A 21837-nucleotide genomic window follows, 5' to 3' on the forward strand; every position below is an offset into this window, starting at 1 on the left:
GAGGGCGGGGGGAGGTACGGGGCACAGGACGGAATAAGATGAAACGTGTATGGGACGGGACAGGGGGAGGAAGAAGAACGCACCACACACGCATCGCGATATGCGCAAGAAGCGACACGTGGAGGGGTGACCATGAGTCTCGAGGTTACCCTCGCAAGAAATCGTACTACGTGCACGTGCACACGCACACGCACACGTTCACGCGCGCACGCGCAAACACACACATGTGTGCCCAGCAGCGAATGTGTGTAGGGAAGGGCGCCGAGAGACGCGGAAAATAGACGCGCCCGCGTGTCCGTGAACGCTAATCGCGCGAAACTTCTGTCTTTTTCTCATTCGTGGCTTCTCTCTCTCTTTCTCTCTCTCTCTCTCTCTCTCTCTCTCTCTCTCTCTCTCTCATAATTCAAAGCTGTGGACCACGCGCATTGCTGATTCTCCTTTCTGGGAGAGAGAGGATCACGCAAAAGAGCATGTATTCTTACGAGAAAAGAAGAAAGAAAGGCGGAAGGAACCGCATCTTGAAGCACTTTGTTTTGTTCAGAAGAGAAGAACGCGAAGGTCACGCGATTTAATATTTATTACTTAAGCATCTCAGACAAAAAGCATACATTTTTTTCTAGAAGCTCAAATATCACGTATTCTATTCTCGAAATTTTTCAAATAAAATTTCAATTGGAAAATATAATGTTCACTCCAGTTCGAGTGACTTTTCTCTCAGCATAAATTCCCCACTCTGAATTGAATATTTGTATTCGAAATGAAAGAGTGAATCTGATATTCTACCATCACTGAAACTAATTCATTCTAATCGTCTAATGTTCATTCATATGGATTAAGAATCCACACTCTCTTTGACTTGAGAATTAAATATACATTCTTATCATTCTCCAAACGGTTATGTTGGCACTATTACTGCGAATGAATTTCCAGTTGAGTTTTGAGTGAGATTTCGCTTCAAGAAATTTGGAGAGTGAAAGATCGTAAGAAATAAGTATCGTTAGTGATAATTGTACTCTTGCAAATTTAATCTCCCGCGTAGAATCATATTTTTCGGAACATACAGCACAATTTGTATCTGTCAGACCTGAGCAACCTTGAGCTGTCATAACTGTTCAAAATCAATATTTCTGAACATGTCTTTCTCCAGAGACGCAGAAAAGCCTCAACTGTAAGACAGTAGCGCAACAAAATCAAAATCTGCAAACGGATTTGCGCTATTCTGGGAATTTTCCAGACCTTTTACGAAAGTTGATGAGCGATTGATTATTTGTTCAGATCTCACATCCAACATTGCACGCAAAGGGTTAATCTTTACATTCGATTGTACACGAGATAATGAATCCCACCACAGCACCTGAGCCAAATACCAAACGCCAGTGATATGAGGCGCTTTTTAATTCCGCCTTCGCGCCTAATTCACGGTCGTGAATATTTGCTCGCGGATCGTACGCTACGTCCGTCGCCAGGCGTATAAATGCACGCGCGAACGCGGCGGTTGGCGCGTTACGCAATTAGCAGTGTCGTTGACCCACTTTCGAGTGTGCCGATTAATTTCGTGATTCGGTTTCTTTTATCAGTGTGCGCGCGTGGCAGCAGCGGCGGCGGCGGCGGCTGGCGCGTTATGTGCATTCGTTTTCTGGGGCGTTGTTATTGCAGCCGCCGTCGTCGCGCGAACTATCAGTACACGAAGAAAATATTATAGTTTTTCTTTTTTTTTTATATAAATTCTCTTCAACTTTACTGTGTTTTTAGTAGTCCAGAAATAGAATGCCAGTAAGGTCTATCTTTCGGTAAGGAACATAGCAGGTTTCACGAGAAACACAGCGAGCGCTCTAATAGCATATTTCAGTTCCTAAAACATACAAGTAGCACATGTAAAATGAACGAATAGTGAATTACTGCAGAACGTCGATCCATTTCTCGGCTAGAAGGCTCCCTATAATAATTTTTGTTATAAAATTCTCTCCGTGCTGGGCGACCAACTCTCAACCAGCCAATTTCGGACTGATTGATAAAAAGTCGAGATACGACCAAAACAATCGGGATTTTGTCATTGGTACATCAGATTACAAAATAAAGAGTATATTAGGGTATATACATGATCTTTCTTGGTTATTATGCGTGTGTAGATATATTTTGACGTATATTAATTTTTAAAATAGATAAGTTAAATAGATTAGTTATATATATAAGTAAGTAAATAAAATGTTTATTCATTATTAGGTCTATATCATACACAGCATAGCCTTCTGTTATTCTCTTTTAATATAAATCATTAGTCTAATACGTAATAATAAAATGTTGTATATACCTCTCAGAGTAAAAAATTGAGATGCCTCGCAAAATTCGGGACGGTTGATCAGCCTAAGTATCGGCGCGCGATACGTTAACTCTTTCGATTTCTCGCCTCCCTCCCCCCTTTTCGGCCCCTTCCTTTGTCACGCCGCTTAGAATGTCTCGCGTTGTAGAGTGTCTCCTGTTGCGGTGCCAACGTCAACGCAGCCAATAAGCTCTAATAATCTGATAAGGTCCGCCGCCGCTATCGGAGGTGCTTTCGCAACTCCGCGCGTTCGCCTTGTAATACTAACTGAATTAGGCCTTGGATCTCTGCGCGCGTGTCTAACGTCGACTTCGTTCCTCTTAGCCCGTGTGCGATCGTCAGTGACATCGTATGATGGCTGGCGAAATTCAGGCGCAGAAACAAAGGTGAGACGTGCGTATTGCATGATCCCAGCGGGCACAGAAGTACGCCCTGAGAGAGGAAAACCGGTTTCGAGACTTTAGTCGAAATCTAAGCAACGAAGAAAATGGAGAAGCAGAGAGAGAAAGAGAGAGAGAGAGAGAGAGAGAGAGAGAGAGAGAGAAAGGGAGAGAGGAACCCGTCAGACATCATTTTCGATTTTTCGCGAGAGCGGAATGCTGTGATTATATCTCCGCCGTGTTCGTCGTAGCGTGGTTTCGCAACGTTCGCGTTTTATTACGGTTCCACCGTACCACCATAAAGCCGGATTAACCGCCGCGATGTTCCGCGTCAGCGACGTGCGGCCTGCCGGATCGCATGTTTGTAATAGAAATAGCAGCGGAGAAGGCCACGCGAGTTAGATCGAAAAGATCAGCGACCACAAGGTAGGCAGGGAGCGACGGGAGGAGGAGACAGCTGTATCAGTGAATGTCCGATCAGCGGTCAATAACAACCGAGGCTACACGAACGAGTGAGTCTGCTGCCATCGTAACGCAGCTAGAATAATTTGCCAACGTCATTTAAATAGCGTGCTTCTTCTTCTCCAAATTAATTCTTGTCTCTCCAATTCTGACTATCCGAAAGAAAGGGAAAAAGAGAGAGAGAAGTATTTATTTTAATCCTAGGATGTACCTTCTAAGTACTGTTATCTTATAAAGTTACATAAAGCATATGATTAATGTGAAAGAGAATGTCAAAAAATAATAACGCTCTCTGCGTGAAAAAATTAATTATCAATAGATATTTATTAATGAATTTATTAATAAATTGAGATATTTTCTCTTTTTAATTACATATATATAGCGCATAATTATATCTAAGAATACATGTGCAAACAAAAGAATGGGGAAAAACAAGAAAAAAGAGAAAGAGAGCCAGTAGTATCTGTATAAAAAAAAAGAAATACGCAGAGGTCCGCCGCGAGCGCTCGCAACTAATTCTCCGTTGAGACGCAATTTTAATTAGCATTGAATGTCGACGATCCGATATTCCTCGACCGGTCGTTCACTGGTGCATTCACCCAACCGCCTGGGGGATAAAGCTCGCGTAACAAGCGAGGACAACCGTAGGAGGAGCAGGAGGAGGATGACCGTGGCCGAAGTCAATGGCCGGCATCCTGTTGCATCAGAGAGCGCGGTAACCTTGACTCCAGGAAGTGTACTTTGCTATAAGCGGAGTTTGCGAGCGCGGCGGCGGCGGCGGCGATGGTGGTGGTGGTGGTGGTGGTGGCAGCGGTGAGTGCGTTCGTTCACTCCTCTGTTCCTCTTCCTTCTCGCGCGCGGCTGTCCCCCTCGACGGGGTCGGTCACGCATCAAGTGACTCTCGAATTACTACACGGCTTTCGCGCCTTGCATTCCGCCGACGTGTGACGTGTACGCAAGAATAACATCGGCGCCTGATAGGGCCCTCCTCCTTGGAGGAGATCGCTGATCCGTTCGCTCGCCTACCTCTCTCACCCCCCCTCCCTTCCCCTTGCCCCCACCTGCCGCCCGTAGCAAAAGATAGCGCGCGATCGCTCGAGGTCCCGGCGAAGCGATAGCGACGGTTATGCCGAGAGAAGCTGACTCTCTGCATAACGTTAACCCCGAATCTGACGGTGTGGCTCTCGTGACAGCTTCTCATCATTTTTCATCGTCACGTAAGTGACGCTGGTAATTGCTTATGCTTCCATGTGCCTATAAATTAAGGTAAAGCTACCAGTGGCCACAGTTGGCCATGTAGCCAATCCTACACTCAGATAAAAATATAAGGTGATGATAACTAGATAAATGATAAGTATATGAGTTTTGCATGCGGAATTGTAACATATATACAGTCGAAGGAACTATTTTGCAGTTATTACAACTAAAAGCTTAGTTGCAATCAGTTAAAATAGTTTATGTACTTCAATTTGGCATATAAAAATATCGTATACATATAAACTATAGTTGCCACCTGTACTATATTGCCTGTACTATATTAATATAACTATATTGCTAGCTGTACTATCACCATGTCTTTTTATCTGAATATACAGGCATTTTTATTTTTTTGTTGAAAATTTTAATATTCACAATTAGGTTTTTACACACATAGGATACATTTATATATATATATATATATATATATATATATATATATATATATATATATACATATCTACGTTAAAAGTTTAAATATTCATATGAATACCCAGACTTAGGTATCAGTTAATTATTAGTGTTCAAGTATTCATAATTTTGCTTTAATATTAAAATTTTGATAAATGAGGAATACAAATGGCCGCAATAGAAAAGAGGAGCGCGCTATTTGTGATCTTTCAGAGAGCCAATCTTGCGATATGTACAGAGGGCCGTTTAAAAGAGTAACTTCAACGTGATTTTTACTGTAATATTTTCCCTGTGTATATTCCAAAAGGGATATTTTACGATTCCTCTTGCGCTGTCTCTCACAAAAATAAATACATACACGTAACGCATGGCCAACTTGACCCAAGTCTCCCTTGTTGGCGATCGGCTCTCTCTCTCTTTTTCCTTCTTTACGCGATCAATGATAAAATACTGCTCAACGGCACTTGTCCGACATTTCTTATCGGATATATCGACGACATTGCTCGTAAATAGTGTGCATTGTGTTTTACTTAGGTTACCGACGTACAATAGCATGTTTCATTCATGCGAAAGCATACGAATGAGAGACGGCCGGCACAATTGCCCGTAAAAAAGTTTTAGTACCATGTACGTTCCCGCGATGAGCGGAATCGCAACGTTTCCGGAAGCAAACGCGGACTCCGTTTCCACCGTTATATGTGTGTCACGCAGATATCGCGAATAACTCAACGTTTCCTCGACAGTATTCACGTGGGAAGTCCATAAAAGTTTTACGTATCAAGTCTTCTATAAATTTCCTCTATTTGATCCCGCGATTCTCTTCAGTTCACTCGCATAGTCAATTTATCAATATTTGCGCGCGATTCGCAACTTCTTCGTCGTTTATCTAACGCGTAATAGCGCAATCAGAATCGTTCCATCCGGCATATCCGTCGCGTGACCGCAACAGTATCCGCCGCATGGACGGATGCATTATTAAGTATCTCGCGATACCATACCGGACGTAGAATTAACTAGAGTAAGCAGGAACCGGGCCATAAAGATTCGTCTACAATATGCGGAGTAAGCTTCGCGTAAAAATTGAAGGAATAAAAATAATTAATTTTTTTCTTACATACCCCTCTCTTCCTTTATACTCTAGCCTCCTTATCAAATATCGGAAATGTTTCTTTTCCTTAAGGGATTGCTGTAGTCGAAATATTTACCGACAGAATGCTCAGTTTTTTCTGCAAAACTCACGTTGCATTGGCTGCACAGAATTATAAGTGCTCTTACACAATATATAATATTGCAATATAATGTACAATATATATTGCTATACACAATATAATTGTATAATACCTGCAAGAATGAATTGAAGCATTATTCAATATATGACAAAAACAATGAAAAATGTCCAAGTTGACATTTCGCGTAAATTAGTTTGTAAGACGCTGTCAGTTGAAGTAAATATTCGTCTGATACAAAAGCTCTGTAGCTTGTGTGTACTGAACGTGAGTTTGTTTCGCTCTCAGACAAATTTCATTGTTGTACCTCTGTGTCTGAACTTAGAAGTTACTTAATTTAACTTAAAAATATTGGAAAAGTTTGCAAAAAGATTCCTATGTATATATGCGTGGTTAGATTTTTCCGTTAAATATAGTAAAACATAGACATTTACGTATCTATATGTACACTCTCAAGCAACTACAACTCCGCGGAGTTGGAAAAAAGTATTCAAACCGTTTCACTCTCGAGTCTACAAGAAAAGCTAGCGTGACGATCTATACGTTATCGACATTTTTGGAGTTTGTCATCGACTCCAGAACTCCCTTAAGAGAAATACTTCCACATTGTAAAAACTGATGTGTTAAATTTAACACATTTCATATGTCCCAAATCATCCACTTTCATTTATGTGTAAATTTAACACAAAACAAATGTGTTAAAAAGTAACACATATAATATGGAAAAAATTAACACAAGAATTTAACACTTGAATACCGTTAGGAATCACAGGTTGTGTTATAAATTGACATATTTAATATGTCAGAGGTAGATTATGTCAATTTAACATTTTCATTTCATCAAAACCATAGATTAATATTTCTCTTAAATGTTAAAGTAACGTTTTATTTTAGTCAATTTAACACAAACTGTGATTTCTGACGATATTCAAGTGTTAAATTCAAGTGTTAAATTCTTGTGTTAATTTTTTACATATTATGCGTGTTACTTTTTACCACATTTGTTTTGTGTTAAATTTACACAAAAATGAGAGTGGATGATTTGGGACACATGAAATGTTAAATTTAACACATCAGTTTTTGCAGTGCAGTGTAAGGAAATATAGGCGTAAGCGTGACAATTTTTTTTTATTGCTTGCTCCAACTTATGCCAAGCTTATTCCGCGTATTACGGACATGCCTTAAGTTAATCGTTTTCACAAAACAGCGGGCTTCGAGCATACCACGCAAGGCATTGATGCCTTGCACGGTTTCCTGCTTGCAACATTCAGCTTCGTGACGCGTGGGCATGACCCAGTTTCTCATCGAGGGCCGACCCTCTTAGTACGCTCACAGATAGCGCGTCGCTCTAAATAAAAAAAAAAAAAAGAACGCGGCTGCCGTCTTATCGCACTGCAGCGAGCCTACTGACCCAGAAAACGGCACACAGTCGAAATCTTTGACACTCCGGTAAACGTTAGAGCCAACCGCAACTTCTCCTCATGATTTAGCCCACATTCTCACGTCGCGGGATTAATCTACTTTTGAATTGCTCGGTGCCAAGAGGACGTGACTTCCGCGCGTGTACACACAGGAAAATACACACTGCATTCAAATAAATGCACGTTGCATTTTTCAAATATTCCATAAGTTGATATGTACGTAAATCTATCACAAGTTCATTACACAAGCATCAGAATTTGTTCAAAACGTATTTTGAATCCTCTAGTAAGTTTCATTTCTAGGTAAAATTTAATACAAATAAAAAATATTAAATTACGTTAAAACGATCTTTTTAGCTCTTCTGAAATTTAACATCACGATATATTAATTTAAGATTTTGCAACGCCAATTATTCAATTAGCTCTCATGTGCTCTCTCTCTCTCGCTTTCTCTAATACGCCACATAAAAACCATAGTTGATGTAATTTCCAGGGGGGAATGCCGAGTTCTCGCGGTGATCTTGATTTATATTGTTTAGGCGACGCGTGAGATAAGTGTAATTTAAGGTGAAACGTGACACGCGAATTGCGCGGGTCGTCGCAATATTTCATGGTAGAACAGCGTGGTATCCATATAAGACAATAACCTTCTCCAGGATAACCATGCTCAAATATATACCCAAAGCATACAGTACGTACGTACGCACATACGTATGCGCGCGCGTGTGTGTGTATAGATCGTTTTCTAACGCTCTCCACGTGTCACCGTGCAAGCCGCGCGAATACCGTAAGCGTCGACGCCGCGACGCACCGGCACGCACCACACTCTAACGCTCGCTGTGAGTATGCACTGGAATCATAATAGCTCATCGTTTTCCCGGCAATAAATCTCGCGAGCGACATCTCCGCACGAACGTCGCCACAAGACAGTTATTTGCGTGGATTACCCGCTCGTTGTCGAGATTCGTGGCGTAGCTTCACTTGCGAAACAACGTCGCGCACGCCTTTGTCGCTCTAATGTCAAGTCATCGACACGCGCACGCGCGTCCTAGAGCGTCGGATTATCAAGCAGGTAAGGGAAACCAGGTCAAGTTGGCCTAAGGATCATTTTGATTGTGCGTTTTGTATTTATGTATTTATTAAAAATGCCACAATGTGACAAAAAGAATCGCAGGACGTTTTTCTTAGAACATACACGGGGAGAATTTTGTAGTAAAAATTACTATAAAAAGAAATAATTTTATATTTCAGAAATTGAAATGTGCTAATAAATATTTGCCGTACTGCTAATAAATATTTGCTTTGCTGTACTTGAAAAATTAACTATGTTCCTTAGCAAGATAGACTTTACTGACAGTCTATATCTGCACTATTAGAAACATAATAAATTGGAAGAATTTATACCAAGAAAATTTATAGTCAATAATTAGACGTTTTACCTTACACGACTGAAATATATAACCAACATTTAACTCTCATATAACTCTCATATAACTCTCATATAACTCTCATATAACTCTTGGGTCAATTTGAGTCGGTTTCCTCATGGTAACACGGGAACTAGAATATGGTTCTAAGTGCGGCAATGCCGATTGCAAAGTTCGTTAGATATCGTGGACACGGGTGAGCGAGCAAACAAGCAAAAAGTACACACACTTACGGCTGTGTGCCAATCCACACGGCCGCGCGCTGATAGCTTTATTGGCGGCTATTGTTTCGCGTTCTCGATCGATATGTCGTGGGCAAGCGAACGAACGCGATTACCGTGGGGCTGGTTGATTTTTCCGATGTCACGGTAATTTTGTGTCGTTCTCGAATCGATAACGCGGAATCACCCGAATTGCTGCGGAATCGCGCTAACGAGCGCGCGTGTACACGCGATCGCTCACACACACAAGGACTTATTCCCTTTTGATACTTCCGGCATTTGCGCTTCCCCTTAGCGCCGATTCGAGGCGCAGCGCGCTAACTACTCGGCAAACAGTAACTATGAGCGCGTACCGTGCACCCACCTAAAGTATCGCGACTCGGACGACTCTCTGTTGTCAGTTCGTGGCGGAGAATTATTACACAAGATTGTTTCTAGCGGTGCGCAGCTCAAATTTGCCGTTTTATCGCAATCTTTGTTTGTTCTCTACTCGATTACGACGCGTCCATCCAGCTCTACTTTAATCTACAGTTCTTTCACAAGCGCGACTGTTGTTCTCGGCATCTCGCATCTCACACAAGAAAAGTGTAACAATGGTATCTTTTTTCTTAAAATTCAGAGAAAAACGCATTTCACGTGATTTGACGCGATACTCGTACAACACAGATAAATTGCAGCTTTAATAATTATATTCATAATAATAAGGATCTCCAGTCAATCAAGATCGGGAATCGCGAAACTGGCTATCTTCTGCATTTTTAAGTACATTACTTGACGCCATGCGTCTTTTCAGCCTACACATAGAAAAATATCATCCTACTGCTGAGAAAAACGGTTACCCAATTAATTTTCCTTCTATTAAGTAACGGTCATCCTCAAGAAAGAATATTTTCTTGCTTCTAAGATATATTATCATTACCTCATCATCGTATCATCATTGTGATGTTCATCATAAATTTGAGAAAAATTTTTTATCATGTAATGAGCTTTATCTCATTATCAATAGAATCTATCACGTTTATAAGAACATTATAAAACTTTATCAAAGAAAAAGTTGGCTTGTCACTATGTATTAAGCAAAGCGAATCTTTGTTGTAATTCAATATTCTTGATTGAAATGTCAAATTTACTAGAATTCAGAATACATTTTAAATAAATTTGTTGTTTATAATAAATTCATGATAGATTTGCGGATATATAAACTTATGAAATACAATATGAAGCAAGTAATAACACTTACATGAATACAATACGTATTATCCTGTATAGATTGTGTGCCAATACTAAGCTTGTTCTCAGTAAACACCAACTAATAGTGACATTATAATCAATATTATCATCTCCCACTCAGCAATGCAAGTGCAATATAACATATATTGTATAGCTACATTGTTGATTGGTGTTTGGATTGTTACCAAAATTGAGTCATTTTGACTCCTTTGATTTTTTTTTCGTTTGTAATCTCCTTCAACATGTTTGATAATTTTTCACAGAAAGAACGTGATACCAATCACCGACATATTTTTTATTAAATTGTTATTCGAAGGTGTAGATGAAAATGTCTAACGTTGGCAATCTAGAGTTAATTTCTAAAGTATTACGATCGAGAGCGACAGACACGAAGGATGAGTTAGTATGCTCGAGTGGCGTCTGCGTGCGTATATTACGTGGCTACGCCGACAACTCGCGTGCATCGAGGCAACCACGAGGAAGACGGTTAGATCTAACTGTAACCCAGGCCTACTTTCCGGGCTTCCCATAAGCCCATAGATACATACGCGCATATGTACACACGTATATGCGCACAGGCGTCCACGAAGCCCCTCGGCAGTCCCGACGCGTTTTCGATGTTGCAATTTAACGTTCCTCTTCCTGTTCCACCGTCCCTGAGGCTCTCGCCACCCGACGAACTTCCCTCCTCATAATCGTCCTGCTCGCTCCGGAGGACTCGTCTTATGGTTTCGGCGACATTCAAGAAGGTCGGAGGTAAGTTCTACACGTGCGATCTTGAAGGCGATCGTCCCTTACGAAACTGCGTAGAAGAACACGTGCACAAAAAATCGCGCTCGTCGGTTAATTTGACCACCACGTGAAAGATCGTAAATATTGAAACAGAATCGCGTGCCGACTCGACTTCTTGTCGGCTTACCTTGTCTTCTCGCCGACCTTCACTTCGCTCCCGGTCCACCTTGTTCGCTCTCTCGAGGCGCAAGCGGTTTTCGTAAATCAGGACACGAGCGCGCGCGACCGCGAGGTGAAAGCGTTAGACGAGCATTGGATAACGGGTCCTGACCCGGACAGCGACAGCGTGCTGATTGCATGCGCGATGGAAGTAATATCGATGTCATTAGAAACGCGAGGAGAGTCTCAGAAGTGCGAGTTCAGAGCGGAGAAGGCTGCAAGCGGCGTGGAGGTGATTAAAGATGAATTCCTACAGTAAACTTTGTAATTTTATTCGGGTGCGTTAGTTGTCGTTCCGAAATGGCTGTGCAAAATGGGCACAATTACGTGGAGAAACGGAAACGGCGATATTCTTGCAATTTCATTTTTCATAATGCCATCTGTCCGATTTGCTTGCACGGAGATAAAATCCTCGATTATCAAAACAAAAGTTTTGCTGTTTGATGATCGTTAGCAGATCGAAGCTGATCAAATAATTGCCGTGACAAATCATTTCTTATCATTTGTTATTTTAACAAACATACATTACGTGAGATACGAATCACATTTGTTCTCGTCTATTTAGGCTACGTATTATAGTAGCTACTTATTACTATACACTATTTTCATTACAGAAGTATTGCTTAGAGCAGCGAATTGAAAGTAACAAATCGTTTGTTCTCACTATAAGATCATTCGTTATTCTATATCAACAAACCACTTGTTATACTTGTTATACTGATACTGGTATTTTGTTAAATTAGCGAATTTCTCTCTCTCTCTCTCTCTCTCTCTCTCTCTCTCTCTCTCTTCCCCTGCCTTTCTCGCTCTTGAAACTTGGTTTTAGAAATTTTAGTTTTAGAAGAATTTTCTTGAAGTCATATATAACAGGATTCTATTTAAAAAAGTCAAAATTATATGTATTTTTAATGAATATTAGTATATAAATAGTAAATTTAACGCTCGACCTGGTGTACAATATAAAAAAACGTTCAATTACAATAATTATTTAAATAATGTAGTAAAAAGTTCAACGTGTAAAATATTTTTACAAATATATAGTAATTTTGGTCATAATTCTGTATAGTCCAAGAATTATGAAAATTTTCTTGTAATTTTTACTACATAATTTTCTCCATATTTCTCCTTTTTTTCGACGTTACTTCTTTGACATACTCGCGATGCGAACGGACGTTCACGTTTGAACGGACGAAAAGTAGCGAAAAAGTATACGGTAGTGACTTATTATTCGGCTGATTTTTCGTCAGCGAATGTTATATTTGCGGCATAACTGCAGGAGATAGTGTGCGCGCTATCGTTTTTATGCGGCATGCTTATCCGGTTTGTGTGTCGGATATAGATATGAGTGCGTGATAAATTACACTATTTACGCGACGTTAGTTCGCTTAATCACACACACACGCGAGCTCACACCCACGTCAGTTTTTTGCCGATTTACGTACCGCACGTGCCTCTAGATCTTTTTATCAATGAAGAAATACGAAAAAGAGAAAAAGAAAGATGCTTTATTTATTGAGTACTTTCAAAGACGTAGTCTTCTCAAGCGTCAACGGAAATATAACGTAAATTCGGTAAAAAGGTACATATTATACAAACTGTAAATTAATACAATAATAATAAGTATATTTATGTAATACAATAATAATAAGTATATTTATGTAATCTTAATAATATATGTGTAAGAATTTCATTACGTCTTTATATCTTTATCAATTTAATCTACGTTAACCAGAGATCAGTAAACGCAAACATCATATTTTAAAAGTTTCCAACATAAAAAGTCATAGAAACTAGACGAAAATATCTAAAAATCTAGCTAATCTTAAATCATCGGGAACATCGTCCCGAACTCTAATGGCGATACTAACGAAGGAACATTTATACTGTTCCGTATGCAACTCTGAGATAACCAGAAGGTCCGATGCAGCCTTCGAACAGAGACTGTACTACGAAAAGAAAATTTTCTAAACAAGAATTCTGCTCTCTTCTCTCTGAATGATGCAACATATAAGGCAGCCTATAAAATACTTGTGTCTCGTATTTATAGGAAGCTATTGTAGGTCTTTATCATAAAAAGTGATATGTTCGTTCCTTCCGATGCTAAATATAAACCTGACACATGTATTTATTGCTCAATGCATTCTCAAGTTCAGCTCATTAGTCAAGTCAGTCAGAGCACAGTAACAATAGTCCAGATGTAGATAAACCAAAGTAAGCACCAGTCTTTTGCTGAGAGAGTCAGTGAACGATTGTCTACGAAGTTTTAATTGGTATAACGTGGTCCTAATTTTCTTGCACATGTTAGTAGGCTGGTGTTCCCATGAAAGTGTATTCATTATATTTGAATTACTGGAATGCTAAATAGTCGAATGTTTCACTCGAATCTTCGGCAAGGCATTGGTGCCAAAAGCAACTCGCTACATCCAGCTATTTTAAAAAGAATTGTCTGGCTCTTATCCGTGTTGAGGTTGATGTGATGATCCAGTTTATAATATGGGTTGCAATGTCAGCGTTTACCAAAGATATAAAGCATTCTCCAACTCCCATAAATGGCAGTAATAATAAATCATCCGCGTAGAAGAGATAAAGAGAGAGATTGAATTAATTTCTAAATAATGCATTAATTTTGACGCATACAAAATTAACACGCGTTGATAGTAACAAAAGGCCGAAACGAGACGTCCGAAAGAGTCCGTGTCGTAATCGTGCCGAGCCGAGATGTAACCGATTAAGACGTCACTGATTAATGTGCGATCGAAGAATGTCGTTTACGTTACAGAGTTATTACACGATAAATCATCTGACAGACACGACATCGGCGCAGGCATCGTAATTGCATCGGAAGATAACCGTGGCATCGTCGCTTCGTCGAGAAGAGACTCCGCCACTCCAAATGACCACGAATGTCATTATGGTAAGGACACTCGCGTGACAAGTGGCGGTCCAACTAGCCAATTAACTCGACCAATTCTACGTCCGTCGTATGCAATAAAGATTACTTGGTCGATCGGAATGTTTTCGACTGCGCCGAACGGTATATCTAGTCTAGGCTTGACATACACAGACGCGTGTGCCTGTCTGTCATGTGATATTTAATTGTATCCTTCAATCACATACCTGTCACGTCTCAAGCTGGACAACCGATGGCACGTCGACGAACCGCGCGAGAGTTTCGTCGCGAAATTGCACATTCTTGTTTATTCAGCGATAAAGAAATGAATATCTAGCTCCACATGCTGTTTATCACTTCCACTGATAAATCTTTCCGAATTTTATCGACATCGCAGTAGCGTAGCTCCCCAAACATTCATTCACAAACACACACGGCGCGTGCTTCTATTTCACGCATAATAACGATCAACGCAAATCAACGCGAAATCCCGAATAAAAAAGGGAAAACTTTCCAGGCACGGCACACACCTCGTCGGAGCGGTTTCATCTCACTTGGTCACGATCGATTTCCGCGTACTTCACGCGCTCAATCAATCAATCAGAACACACGACGCAGCTGCCTCGTGACGTTAACTTGTCTCGTAATGCGCACTGCAGTCGAACGCTCGTCGAAACTCTAGGACGAGCGCGTTGCAGCACGGCTCGGTGCGAACTGCGGTTTCGCGCGGACGGGTCGCAAAAGTGCCGTCGCTGCACTCGCTGCGTCGGTGGGGAAGGCGCACACGGAAATTCGCGTGTGTAAGTGTGTGTGCACATGCACGCACGCTGCACTCGGGCGTCGCGTCGCGCCTCGCCTCGCCACGCCTCGCCTCGTCCCGCAGTGACCGAGATTCGCGTGCATATCACCGACTCGGTGCACGCCATTCGGGGGTAGGGGCCGGCCGGCAATCTACCCCCTGCACTTCGTATGCAATCGCGAACTTGTACTACTTGCGGCCGAGTGGTGCAAGTGGTAGCGCGCGAGCTCGACGCGGCCTGGCTCGCGCTAGTAGGTACAGCGCGCTCGTGGTCGGACGCGACGCAAATCGGAACGTGGCGAGGCTCTGGATCGGTTTTTGCACTGCAAAAATGACTGTTACATTGAAATAAGTATCTTAAGGCTCTCTATAGGTAACACTTAAATTTTGGCAGGAATAAGAGCCGATGCTGGATGTTTCTTGCAAATGTCTAAGATGGGGAGGATAATAATGTTTGCAGTGTCAAACGCACGCGCCGAAATGATTTTCCGGTCTTTACAATGTTCGCGATGAATCAATCTTCCATATCTTTTAATACTAGTATCAAAATAAGAGGGTTTTTGATCATTATAATAATTATAATAAAATATTAGAAGATTTAGGGTTGGTTTGTTAGTAGAAGGTTGATTCATCGCGTACGTTGTAAAGATCGGAAAATCATTTCGGTGTGTGCATTTTGACAAACATTATTATCCTCCCTATCATAGATATTTGCAAAAAACATCAAGCATTGGCTTTTAAAGACCTTATTCCTGTCAAAATTTAACTGTTACATTGCGCGGAGGAGAAATCTTCCATTGCGATTCTATTATTTCTATCAATCGTCCATCAGTTATTTTCATTGAATATCTCTGTCACATATCTATCTCATACCTCTGTCAGAAATTTGTAAATTGGAGCTTATGGGATTTTTTACTTCATATGCCGTTAAAAGCTAGTAAGAAGATTCATTCAATTATTATCGCTGTGATTAATTTAAAAAATAAGTTATTGGTTAAGAAAACAAGTCGAGGACGTGATCTAACTCGTTAGAAGTACAAATTCGCGGGATGAGTGTGATGCAAGAATTCGCTCGCGGTGTGTTTGGCGTGAGACTCGTATGACATTTGAATGAATTGGGAAATTATTGAATATCGAGTTAATTTGCATCATTGTGAGTTCCTTGAATGAATGGCCATTAATCGTTCATTTGCCCGGTACATTCGATTTATTACAGCAGAGTTGTTTGTTGGAATTCTCTCAAGCGGATAACGGTGAAGAACTTTCTGATGTTTGCTGCTGATGCTCGAGTGCCATGAATAGTGTCGAAAAAGTGAAAGTCTAGGAGTCTATGACGTGCGAAAAGATACGAGACTCTCCTTCTCTCTCTTTCTCCACTTACTCTCCTAGCTTCGTCGTTTGATTCGATTAGATAAGAATATATGTGTGCGACATCTCGAGCTGTTGCACATGTACATTTACACGTTCAATAGACTACGCGCTTCTCTTTGTGCGTTCCAATTGACAAGCATCGACCCTCTGCCTGCATAAGTGAGACCAAGAAGTCAAGGCCTCCGAACAATCAACCGAATACTAACTGATGTTTACGATTAGGGACGCATTACTATTTTTACTACCTATTTCTCGAACTTTTGTAGACGGGAGAAATAAGATACACATATAACTACAGATGTGCAATAAGATGCACATGTAATCACAGATATTTAGACTGCAATTCAATTGCAATTAAACAGAATCGTAAAATTCGTAACTTGCTTTCGTAAAATTCGTAAGAACTTACAAGTAGATTTACAATTCTACACATATTGTATGTCATACGATCACAAGTAAACATCTACGATTTTACGTAATTTACGATATTTACAAGTGATCATACAACATATGATACGTACAGAATTATAGATCTACTCATAAGTTTTTTCACAAATTTCACGAGAGCAAATTACGAATTTTACAATTCTGTTTAGAATTGCAGTATTAGTTGTGAATAGTATAGTCGCATCATTCTAATTATCTTTGCGTGATAGTGATGTATATGTTTGATATGAGTTATTTTGGTACACATTAACTGCAACAATACAGTTGTGCGTGATCCAGTTGTGATAACCAGAGATCTGTTGGGGTGACATTTACAATAGATATACCGACTGGAGTAACCAGATAACATCACTGCTGCAACGCCAGTAACTCAACAATTGTTCTGTGACTGCAGCGACTATATAATCATTTGTTCCGTATTTTACCAATGAATCTGATTAGCACAACCGGATTTCCGGGTCAACTGTACTGCTTTCTCTATGTACCAATACCAAGATAATGATACCGAGATTGTGCATGTATACACGCAAGTGTGCGCGCTCTAAGGTTAATTGTTAACGACACATGCCTCGAAATGCCTCTCGTTGAGTAAGAAAAGAGAGTGTCACATCGAACGATTATATTCTGAATCGTGATCGCGCACTAAGTTGTCGTAAGAATCGTTAAGAAACGTGTTCACGTGTTAAGAAACTTACCCTCGCAGAACAGGGTGACATCGGTAAGACTCTCGTTTTTGAATAAGTTCAAGGATGCCGTTAATAGATTCGTGCCGAAACTGTTCCACTTGAGGCAGAACTGTTGCTGATCAGAGTCCATGATGCCACCCTTAGATTCAACTCCGTGACCTTCACCACCCCTCTCGCTGCCACCTTCCAATGCGTATTTACCTTCTTGATCGCGCTCGTGCCCAACTGTTCGTCCAGCTACGCAAAAAGCAGTCTCGATTATCGGCCGATCTCTCTTTCTCGCGACGTGACGAGAGAGAAGGAGAGAGAAAGAGAGAGAAAGAATTCACTACATCGTGCGTAAGGATGTCGAAGGGCAATTGTCAGTTGGCGTATCCGCGCGAAAACGAGGCGAGTGCTCGATTAAAAGTGACGAAATTGCCGGCGAGTTTCGAAAAGCGGTAAACAACGTTTGTGTGGAAGGGGGAGGGAGATGACGTTCCGCGTTGGTGCGTTATGTCACGCGCAGCACACAAGATGTCACAATTTGGAGAGCCTTTTCTCGCGATAGATAACTCCACCATTCGCCGATAGATAATCCTACGACAGCGTTTACGCTCCAAGTCGCCAAGTATCAATATGCGAGGCCGCTCCGTCAATGAACGACCCGCGAAGAATATCAGATCGCACTGTCGACAGGCAGTCACTCTGGCTTGAATTTTTGATAACCTCGAGATACCGCGAACATGACATACCTCTCTCGACCTACTGACTCCTCTCCCTTGGATACATTTATTATCGTGACAGAAAAAACTGTCGGACGTGCGAGTTCGGGGTCGGAGTATCGCGCGCTGAGCGTCGAGGAGAGGGCCACGGCTACTTCCCGTCCAAAATCGCGGTCGTATGGGAAGCTTCTATCACGCAACAGCGGAACCGCGATCGCATCAAGCCGACCGGGCGCCATGTCCAAAATTCCACCGCATTTCCGCAACGCGGCCGCGATAAAAGCGGCCAAACGCGAAAACAGAAGACAGAAGGAGAGAATGTGCGTGTGTATGAGTGTGAGAGAGAGAGAGAGAGAGAGAGAGAGAGAGAGAGAGAGAGAGAGAGAGAGGACCTACCGGTGCAGGGGCGTGTCAACGAGTGCGGGACCACGTAACCGCTGCTCCGGCCTCATTCACGGACCTTACAACATACAGCGAGGTATCACGGCCACTAACAAGGCCACTTCGAGATGCATCCGCTATCTGCTCTATCCTCCGTCCTCGCGTAAGCGGGCCGCGCGTCAGGTGGCTCTGCGCCTACCTGAGAGCGCTACGATAAGCTCGCTCGGCACCGCGCGCACGTGTCCTCGCGGCGCATAATCCACGTGTGTCGTCCACTGTGTTGTATCACCGACTGACTGGTATCAACCGGGATCTCGAAACGTGCGTAAGAGGCGCGTGAACGCGGGCGCGAGAGTAGTTTTGAGAACTCGCTCGTGCGTGCGTGCGAGATGCGCGTGTGCGTGCGTGTATGTGTGCGTGTATATGTCCGAAACACGCATCAGTCTTGCGAGCACTGGGCCGACTAACTGACTGACTGACTGACTGACTGGCTATATGCGCCGGCCAAAACCGAATCACCGGCTTGCATCGCGCATCGGCACATGAACGAATCGCGCGTGACTATCGTTGCTCGATGCGAGGGTCCGTGCGGGCGCAGGAGGGTCCGCCGCCGCCGCCGCCGCCGCCGCCGCGCGGCAGCCGAAAAATCGCGGGTGAGAGCGAAGAGGGAGCGAGGGGAGAGGCTGAGAGGCACCGGGACGACAGGGGAGAACGGACCGCCCGAGAGGAAAGCGAGAGGGGGCGACGAGGGGGACGACGGGGGCAGTGAGCATGAGGAACCGCCGCTGTTAGTGTATCGCCGAGGAAAGAGCGTGAATATGGGTCATCGGTGGCGATGCAAATGCGGTTAGACCGAGCCGCCGGTGTGGGGATTCTGTCTCGGTGTTTTCGGCAGCCACCCGCTGGCGGTAACCAGAACCCCCGTAGGAAAGGGAACTGGGTGGGCGGCAGGGGTAGGGATCGGCACGATTGCTTAAGGTTCGGAGCTTCGCCTCGCGGTCCTCTATGTTCTCTTTCTCTCTCTTTCTCGCATTCTTTTTTCTTCTTTTTCTCCGAACTGGAGAACCCTCGCTCTCTTGGACTCTCTCATGCGCCACTCCGATGCGCTCCCTCCTTCTCTACCTCTCTCTCTTTCTCTCTTCCTCCCTCTGTCACGTTCGTCTTATTTTCGAATGTATCCTCCCCCCTAACGCTTCTAAGGTATCACGAGTCCCCACTGCGCGCTCTTCATCCAACATGTGCCAGGGCCGCATCACGAACGCGAAACGCCATTCGCGGGATTCGCGCGGGTAGGAAGAGAGTATCCAGGAGCGCGAGCAGCGCGGCAACCTTGAAGCGACACGTAAACGCGCAGATACCGGACGCGCAGTCCGTCCAAGTTCAACCTGTCCATCATGCCGTGAAATTACTCGCGTTCTCGGCGGGGGTGGAGAACTGCCTGGGTCATACTGATATACCAATATCGAGCGCACCTCGCGCACCTCGGTCTGATTAAAAATCACCAGCAACGGCGGCGATCGATGCCCATCGCTAGGAACCTCCGGCACCAGAAGCGGAGGCGGAGGGGAATTTTAGGCGTTGGAGGCGCCTCTCGCGAGTTGCGTGGCTCCGGAACCGCGAAAGGAGGGCGAGAGGTGACGCAGGGGGAGGCAGAGGAGGAGGAGGAGGAGGTGAAAAAAAAAGAGGAGGAGGAGGAGGAGGAGGCGGTGGGAGACATACGCATCGGCAAGGTGGGGATCGCGGTATCGCGTGGAGGCAAAACGCACGCGGTACGGTGGAAGGGGGATGGAGGAGGGGGTTCCTAGAGGGAGGCTCAAGGTCACCGCGGGGCCGCACACGCGCCTCAGCTACGCATACACGCACGTACAGCGTACACATAGCGCTGCAACACAGAGTGGCGCGGAGGCTTGAAAGCGCACGCGCGCACTGCACGTAGGTTGTGATGTGTGTGTGCGTGTGTGTATGTGTGTGTGTGTGTGTGCGCGGTCGCGCGCGCACTCAGCGTCGTAATTCGGCGCTCTTATGGCGGCGCATTATGTCATCGCGCTCATGCGTCGGAAAAATAGCGGCTTCTCCGTTCGGCTCCTCGAAAACACGCGGAAGGGGTGTTCGGAATCGAGCGCTGCTGCGACTCCGCGCCAGAAACATTTCGTCGATTATCACGCGTTGGCGTAATAGCGTAAACGTAAGGTATGATGGCCATACGGAAAAGACGATCTAATGGGCTGTAATTTCTCCAATAATTGCTAAAATAGTACGCTCTTGTAGTCATTCTCAAAGACAATCGATATTTACAGGAGCTTATGTGCGTATATTCAGGTACTAAAACGTACTGTTCAGGAATTATTAGAGAAAGTACAACTTATGACCATCCTTTCCATATGGCCATCATACCCGAATATGAACCTATGTGTTTTTTTTTCAACATACATGGGGGAATCATTCGGGAAGACTCGACCGCGGGAAAAATCGCGAAAGCTATTTTTAAAGATCGTGCTTGCACTCTTCGCGATATACACGTGATAGCTTTCGCGGTCGCGAGTAACTGGATATTGCAACGGCGAGGACTGAGAGGGGGCAAGCTTTTCCCTTCTCGTATGTCGCGGAAGGAAAAATTGGCCGACTCGGCGAAATGAAAAAGAGAAGAGAGAGAAAGAGAGAGCGACGGTCTTTGAGAAGCCGTCGTTTGCCATACTCACGGGGGTGGAACGGGAGCGGCTGGATACGAGGCCGACGCTATTGCCTGGCGAAGACGAGCAACCGCGAGTAGATGGGAAAGGATGGCCGTCGGGATGTCGAGTTAACGCAAACGAGGGAGCCTCCCATATGAAAGGCGTATCGCCGCTCGACTCGGAAAAACAGGAACGGCGCCTGCTTCGGCGATGCCATTTTTCGTGGAGCGTCTTTTAGCAATAAGCGCGTTCGCTTCAGTGCATGATACTCGGGAAAAGCAGTTCTTTTTTTCTTCCGGGAGGGAAAACGCATTAATGTGTCGCAATGGCTTACGTATAACAAGCTTGTCCCGTCGATGAAGCAGCGCCGCTCTTGACACGCTCAATGACGTATAAAAACGCATCAGTGCTTTCATAAAAAGCTTCACTGCTTGTATTGTGGACAAATTAAAGTCGCGCACAGTTGTGTCGAGGATATGATCGCGGCAGTTGTACAGATACATACAAGAGAGTTCTTAGCCTTTGATGTATTTCATTTCGATTCTTTCTTGCGTTTATCTAACCTTCCGCGTGTAACGCTC

At 43.4% G+C, this 21837-nt stretch overlaps 1 protein-coding gene across 4 annotated transcripts in view; it reads right to left on the minus strand.

Moving 5' to 3' along the window:
• Nucleotides 1–21837, minus strand: part of LOC116850789 (zinc finger protein chinmo) — a 74738-nt gene that overhangs the window by 37041 nt on the left and 15860 nt on the right. For 3 of the 4 annotated variants that reach the window (XM_032829439.1, XM_032829436.1, XM_032829438.1), the window contains exon 2: nucleotides 17509–17736. In XM_032829439.1, coding sequence (XP_032685330.1) covers nucleotides 17509–17629 — 121 coding nt within the window. In that variant the 5' untranslated portion in view covers nucleotides 17630–17736. Of the gene's footprint in view, nucleotides 1–17508; nucleotides 17737–18599; nucleotides 19145–21837 lie in introns of those variants that run through there. The other variant, XM_032829440.1, reaches the window with a different exon arrangement.

The sequence above is a fragment of the Odontomachus brunneus genome, unplaced genomic scaffold (assembly GCF_010583005.1).
Source record: "Odontomachus brunneus isolate Ranch 3 - 2012 unplaced genomic scaffold, Obru_v1 Obru_scaffold_156, whole genome shotgun sequence".
Lineage (NCBI taxonomy): Eukaryota > Metazoa > Arthropoda > Insecta > Hymenoptera > Formicidae > Odontomachus > Odontomachus brunneus.